At 47.8% G+C, this 7,028-nt stretch overlaps 1 protein-coding gene across 1 annotated transcript; it reads left to right on the forward strand.

Moving 5' to 3' along the window:
* The first annotated feature begins 853 nt into the window (after positions 1–853).
* ttc34 (tetratricopeptide repeat domain 34) lies at positions 854–6,248 on the forward strand. Its single transcript, XM_076277281.1, has 7 exons — positions 854–2,559; positions 2,705–2,927; positions 3,185–3,377; positions 3,718–3,884; positions 4,310–4,406; positions 4,839–5,053; positions 5,523–6,248. Exons 1-7 carry the CDS (start codon positions 854–856, stop codon positions 6,093–6,095), a joined length of 3,174 nt encoding a protein of 1,057 aa, XP_076133396.1. The 3' UTR covers positions 6,096–6,248.
* Positions 6,249–7,028: the final 780 nt, after the last annotated feature.

The raw sequence follows: 7,028 nt of genomic DNA on the forward strand, positions 1-7,028 counted from the left end.
ACGCCTTTGTAGGTAGCCCAGCATTTCTCGCTAACGCCAGCTACGTTAACTTCGCTATCAAATTTCAAACATGGGAGTTACATATAAAGTTAGTCTCCTTCACGGAAGTTTGTTTCCTAGAGGAAAGGCTAAAAGAAAACAGCACCGGGAAAGGTAAGTATCATTTAGTTATATTCAATACTGTAAATTAAGTATTCAACTTCAGTTTACTTGCCAATTATCTCGACTAACAAAGAACTTTCTCGTTGTCATTGTGAAGCGTGGCTCATGTTCAATCAGTGACAGTTCATCAACCCCTTCTAAACAACCTTCAGTTCAACTGACATGGCCATGTATATGGTGATATTTGCAGTTTGCGTTCAGTCGTTACTAACAGTTTCATTTTTGCATTTCTATACATTTATGTGTAGAAAAGGATTTATCTATGAGATAGAGAAATCCTTTTCACTATCTCTCTCTCTCTCTCTCTCTCTCTCTCTCTCTCTCTCTCTCACACACACACACACACACACACACACACACAGAGAGAGAGAGAGAGAGAGAGAGAGAGAGACAGACAGACAGACAGACAGACAGACAGAGAGAGACAGACAGACAAACGTTTTGTATGTGTTTGTATGTGTCATCATATGAACTGTCCTGTGTGTGTGTGTGTGTGTGTGTGTGTGTGTGTGTGTGTGTTGTGTGTGTGTGTGTGTGTTTGAGCTCACACATGTTTGTGAAGAAATAGACTATGCCTTCTCTTTCCATCAGGAAATAGGAAGATTCTCGATGGACTTGACAAAACAAAAGCCTCTCAAAGATTAGGGATGATGCCATTTGAATTTACATTTGAAGAACACAAAAACTAGATATGACTACCAATCAGCAGGCAACAACTGCAGGGCTGTGCCATGACGGCGATGCACTGATGGCCGCGGGCTGTGTGCTGAAAGCCGCAGCTTGTTACACGACTGCGTTTAAGACTCATGCAGGCTCCACGGTGGCTCACATGAGAGGTATGGATGGATCCAGCATCGCTAAAATTATTTCGGCTCTTGAGACTTGGCTTGACGGTGAGGAGGATGAACAGAAGTCAATGGATGGACTCAACAAGGGCCTTGCGGCGGTGTTTCTGTCGACCCTCTGTCCAAACAACCTCTCCGCCACACTGTTCAAAATGGATAGTATATTGCAGAGAGCAAACCATGGTTCGGAGGAGATTTATGCCCGGTGCTCTTCTCTCCTCAGTGGCAAAGGCATACCAACCCCGACAGGAACCAGGCGGTTGATTTTGAAGCTTACTCAGGCACTTGCTGGTTTTCTCTCACAGCCCCACAGCCCAAAGGCTCTTCAGCTCTATTTGGAAGCGTTCCAAAGACATAAATCAGAATGTGTGGGACTCATAAGGTCGAGGCAAGCCCATCACCTTCCAAAAATTCTTAAAGCATTTTCTGACCATATCCAGAAGTGCCCTATGCTCTCTAGTCAAAATCAGACTGAATATAAAACATTTGATGTAGTGGATGACAATCCATTGCAGAGCTCTGAAATCCTTGAGTTCTTAGTTGCCATTTCACCAGATGACCCAAAAGTGCAAGAGCTGCAAGGTGAATTCTTGCTGTCCCTTGGCAAGTTTGAGGAAAGTGCAGAAATCTTCTCCAATGCTCTAAAGATGTGTGGACCTCAAGGAGACCAAAAAATCAGTGTGGATGAGGCTGTAAAGTTGAAGCCAGCTGAGAACAAGGCCAGGGTTTTAGTTGGTAGAGCAGCGGCCAACTTCTCCGTTGGCGGACGGGCAAGTGAGGTTTGTTGTGATCTCGGAGAGGCCTTTGCCATACACCCAGCCACAGCCAGACTGCAGTTCCAGCGTTTGTTCTCGGACAACGGCACTGGCGTGGCAGCCCGCACCCAGCTCCGCCAGCAGGCTGAACGAGGGCTGTCGGGCTACCGGGAAACCGTGCTGGCGCGCCCGGATCTCCGCTCCACCAAAGGATTGGCGCTCCTGGACCCTGTGATAGCGCAGCTGCGGACGCTCTGCCACCTGGAGCCAGACGGGGGCGGCAGGGAGCTGCGCGTGCGCCTGGCCGACTGCCTGCTCCTCCACGGGGAGTTCCGGGAAGCCCTGTCTATCAGCAGCCAGTTGGCCGCCGCTGGCCCGGCCCAGCAGAGCTACCAGAACACCGTGCAGGTGCTTCGCGGCTACGCGCGCCTCCTCTCAGACGACCACCAGGGGGCACTGGAAGACTTCCAGGCGGTGATCGAGCACAGGGCACCTCACCCGTCCAGCTGTGTCCGAGCCCTGTGCGGCAGGGGGCTTCTGCGCATGATTGCCGGGTCACATTACCTGACCGCGCTGGATTACCTGACCGCGAGCAGGCTGCAGCCCCAGGAGACGGCATTCACGGTGCGCTGCCTTGTCCCGTGGAACTACCGCGGGCTGCTGTGCACTGTGCTGCTGGAGCAAGGCCGGGCCATGCTTGAGGACATCGGAGGCAAAGGCCCAGGCCCTTCTTCACAGCAAGAGCACAAGGCCCCATCAGCACAGGGGAAAGAGTCCCTCTCACTGTTCAAAGACGGGTAATATTATCATATAGTAGTTTATAGACCATACACTATATTATGTACTGTAGTTGTAAACAGTCATCATGCCTTGCCAACGCCAAACGCTTCTGCACAGGCCTGCCTGTCTCTCCATGAGGTCTTTTTGTTCTGGTCAGTGCAGGAGCCCAGGAGGAGTGCATGCTCTGGCCCTGCTCCTGATGGAGCTGCAGCCGGGCTCCGACACGCCGCAGATCCTCACGGCGGACGCCCTGTACCGGCTGGGCCGGGTGGAGGAGGCGTACCGTCTGCTGCTGTCCATAGAGCACACCACCACGCGCTCACCCATCCTCGCACGCCTCGCGCTGCTGCAGCTGCACCGGGGCTTTCTTTACGATGCTAACCAGGTGCCTGGCCTACTAGAGGGAGAACAATGATGCTTTAATTGTACTGTGTATTGTACATTGTATTGTAACGGTATACAGAAGATTAGTGTTAGATAATGTTTTCAATATAATCCAATGAATCATTTTGTAGTTATTCTGACTTGGGACACTGGGGGGGGGGGGGGGGGGCTAGAAATATATATCCATATGCATGGATTTCGTGTGTGTTTTGTGTATTTCATTCAGTATGTGATGTTTTGAGTAATTGTGATTGACAGCTGCTGAAAAAGCTGATCCAGTGTGGCGACACCAGCTGTCTGCGTCCCCTGCTTGCAGTGGCTGCTCCGAAGGATCGCATTCTGATGGAGAAACACTGCCACACAGCGTCCAAGCGAACCCTCAACGTCCAGAGGGAGACTAGCACCATAAGGGAGTCGGTGGCGTATCTGTCCATTGCCATTATGGCCTCGGGTAGGTCACATTTGACTTCTTCTGCACCTTTAGGGACCTGTGATGGTGTGGTTAAAAAGATGTACATTTCCGATTCAAATTCAGATCCAGTTCAATGCCAGTTCAGAGAATGTTGCTGATATTTCTGAGTACCGAGGATTCCACTTTGAAAGTTATGCGTGTACACTCCTGACACTAATACACCCACACAGTATTAGAAGGTGACTTCAGATGCCTGTAACCACAGGAAATACTGTATGCATGTTGTGAAACATGTCGATCTGATATTGTAACTGGTGTCTGTCTCCTCTTCCTGTTGTTGCAGCAGTAAAAGTAAATAGGTATGCTTTGTCCTTTCCAGGTGGCGAGGCTGTGGAGTCTCTGCTTGAAAGGGCCCAGTGCTACGCTTTACTGGGCCAGCGCAAGACCGCCATCTTTGACTTCACCGCCATCCTGAAGGATCACCCGGAGCATGTGCCAGCCCTATGTGGGAGAGCCTTCACCCACCTCACTTTGAACCAACAGAAGGTGAACGGTCAACTCAGTCCATTACACTCACATGATGCAGACAGGGAAACACAATTCAGCACACGATTAGAGGCTGAGGCTGCTGTTGCATGTTATCAAATTGATCTTTTTTTTTCTTTCTGTGGGCTTGAGGAAGAGAGTTTGTTAGCAAAATCTGAAGAAAAAAAAGGACAAAGAAAAAGTGATTAGTAAGTGTTCTGTACTGTTATGTTTGATGGGTCTGCGTTGCTGTTGGAATCCAAACATAGGAACATTAACAAAATAGGCTCAGCTATGAGTCATGGGGGTTTTCTGAAGTGAGATGAAGAGATTATGTCTGATGATAAAAAACTCAGTAGTTGTTCGTAAAGGTCAATTAACCAATTACCCACCATTATTAATCTTTGACCTTTTCCGTAAAAGTGAACATAAACAAATGTCCCCAGGAATGTACCGCAGACATACTGGCCGCTCTGCGGGCGAACCCGGAGGCTGTCACACAGGACATTCTGTCCCTGAAAGACAAGGGACGGAAACTCATCTGTGAGTGGCTGCTTCAGTTCTGCCAAACAAGCCTCTCGCAAACAGTAGCAGTCAATCCAGTTCCCTGTTTGGAGAAGCATCTTCAAGAGGCTTTTTTGGTTGGAGCAGCACTGCTGAGAATAGATGGTCGTGATCCTAGGTGGCATATGCTTTACGTTGATACCTTACTTGCTAAAGGTACTATTTTTTTCTGATGGTGATGGTTATTATTATTATTATTATTATTATTATTATTATTATTATTATTAGTAGTAGTAGTAGTATATTATTATTGTTATTGTTATTATTGTTATCGTTGCCTCATTTTTCGGTTGACTCAGTCTACATGTAGGCTACAGGTTTGTCTGACGTACTTATGCACATGTTATCATGGAAATCTCCAAAGTGTGTGCTGTCGTGTGCAGTGCAAACGTTGACTAATCTCCCCCACAGGTGACGTGCAGGCAGCGGCCATTCTCCTGGGACAGGTGTTTGGGCAGGAGCCCCGGGAGGCCAGTGCCCAGGCTAGGTGGGGGGTGGTGGAAGCCTGGGAGCAGAACTTCAGTGGAGCTGCTCAGAGGCTGGCCAAGGTGGCCGAGAGAGAGCCCTCCACCTTGGACTTCCTGCTTCCTCTAATCTGCTCTTCGCACAGGAAACGCCTCGGACAAGTAAAGCTAAAGCGCTACTTGGGTCACAGTGCAAAATGCACAAAACATACACACAGTCAGGCAGTTATGCAGTTTCTGTTGCTTGGCCATTTTAAACCTGTGGTGGTAGACTTCTATTCTATTTCATGTTAATATCTGAATAACCTTAGTAGCGCAACACTTCAACCACTTCAATCAGGAAATGTGTGTATCATTTCCCTCTCTGAACTAAGTAAACTGTTGTCACTGTTAAAACATTGACCTCTATGACAGCAGCAAGTCAAATAGTGATTTAGTAGTAAACTGAAAATGTATGTTAAGTAATGAAATGTTTGGCCATGACCTTTAAGTCTCTTGCGTAGACTCACTTTGATCTAGATGAATCATTCTTCTTCCACTGTTGTCACTGTTTGCTGCATTGCACTGTTTATTTGTCTTTTGTGTGGGGGAGGGCACTCCTCTCTGAATGTATTTGATGTTATTCGCCCAGGCAGCGTCCCAGGAAGCGAGCAGTGCGACTGAGCAGGACCAATGGGAGAGCGCCCTGCCGCTGCTGACCGTGGCGGTGCGGGCTGTGGATGAGCTGAAGCCACAGTACCTCCGCCAACGGGCCGCTTGCCTCGCCCAGCTGGGCCTGCACGAGAGAGCCGTGGTCGACCTGGACAAGGTCATCCTCGGTCACGGTGCTGCCACCGGTGTCGCCGGCAACACAGAGGCCGGGCCGGCGGCGGTGGCGGAGCACGGGCTGTGGGCGGAGGACCTGTGCCGCCGCGGCTGCAGCCTGCTGCTGTGCTCCCGAGAGCAGCTGGCCGTGGAGGACTTCTCCCGGGCGCTGGGGATGCACCGCAGTCGGACGCTGGCGTGCGTGGAGGCTGGGCCGGGGAGGGCCAGGCTGGCCCGGCACTTCCTCCACGCTGCCTCGCGCTGCTACGCTGAGCAGCAGCTGAGCGACGCCTGGACGCTGACTGAGAGCGGGCTGCAGGTGGACGCTGGCCATGCCGGGCTGCGCAGGCTCAAGGCGCGCATCAAACAGGAGTCCTCCACCTCCTGCATTGTCCATTAGACGTTTACCCGAGTTCACTCTGCTCAATATAGAAATGAGTGTAGTACAATGAATGCTGAGAATAGTCACAAGCACAGCTTTGAGAAATAGCTTCCCAAACCCTTCAGAAGAAAATGGTTTAGTAGGAGTGTACTTGATATGTAAAAACATATATGTAAATACTATGTTGTTTTTTGTGAGAAATGGGGTTATAAAGTAATTAAGAGTTATTTGTGACAATCATGATTTTTGAACCATTGTCCTGTAAATGTATATGATTATATTTATACAAATCGTTATTCAAAATATCTTTTGTCTTCCATCATGTTTGTGAATCTATTTGTGAATCTATCGATTATGAGCATAATACATTGAATGTAAATCATAGAATCACAAATATTATGTCAATATGTGATTAAGTACAATATAACCCTGTTTGGTACAGTTTTTATTTGTCATACTATGAATAGAGGATATTCAGTACAAATGATCAGAAAGAAAGATTATAATTTGATTGTTATTGGTATACTTACTCATAAATGATGACAACTTGTCTCCAGCTGTTTTTTTGTAATCCAACCAACAGACAAGTAAGATATTTCCATGTCTTAATAAAATGGATCATTTGTGTTGATGGTTAAAGATTAGTTTTGCTACAGTATACACTCCAGACAGATGTCATTGTATATTTATGTTACTTTATTCCTATTGATACAGAGATATTTCAATATGTTTATCCCACCTCTTATTGATAAAAGACACAAATAGTAGAAGGCCCACTGGCCAACCTTGCTTGATGTATAGAGAGCCTAGCCTACATCTCATAGAATTTAGGATGGCGTATTTGGGTGGCAAAGCTAGGCGGCGCTGTAAATCTGTGTTGATATTTAACCACTGTGAGTGCTTCCTTAGTATCTCGTTGATTTGTTTTCAGTTGACGTCATCAAACAAGTT

Source organism: Alosa pseudoharengus, unplaced genomic scaffold (assembly GCF_046254945.1).
Source record: "Alosa pseudoharengus isolate Yale_2024_CS ecotype anadromous, Long Island Sound unplaced genomic scaffold, YU_APseudo_1.1 YU_APseudo_1.1_scf_9, whole genome shotgun sequence".
Lineage (NCBI taxonomy): Eukaryota > Metazoa > Chordata > Actinopteri > Clupeiformes > Clupeidae > Alosa > Alosa pseudoharengus.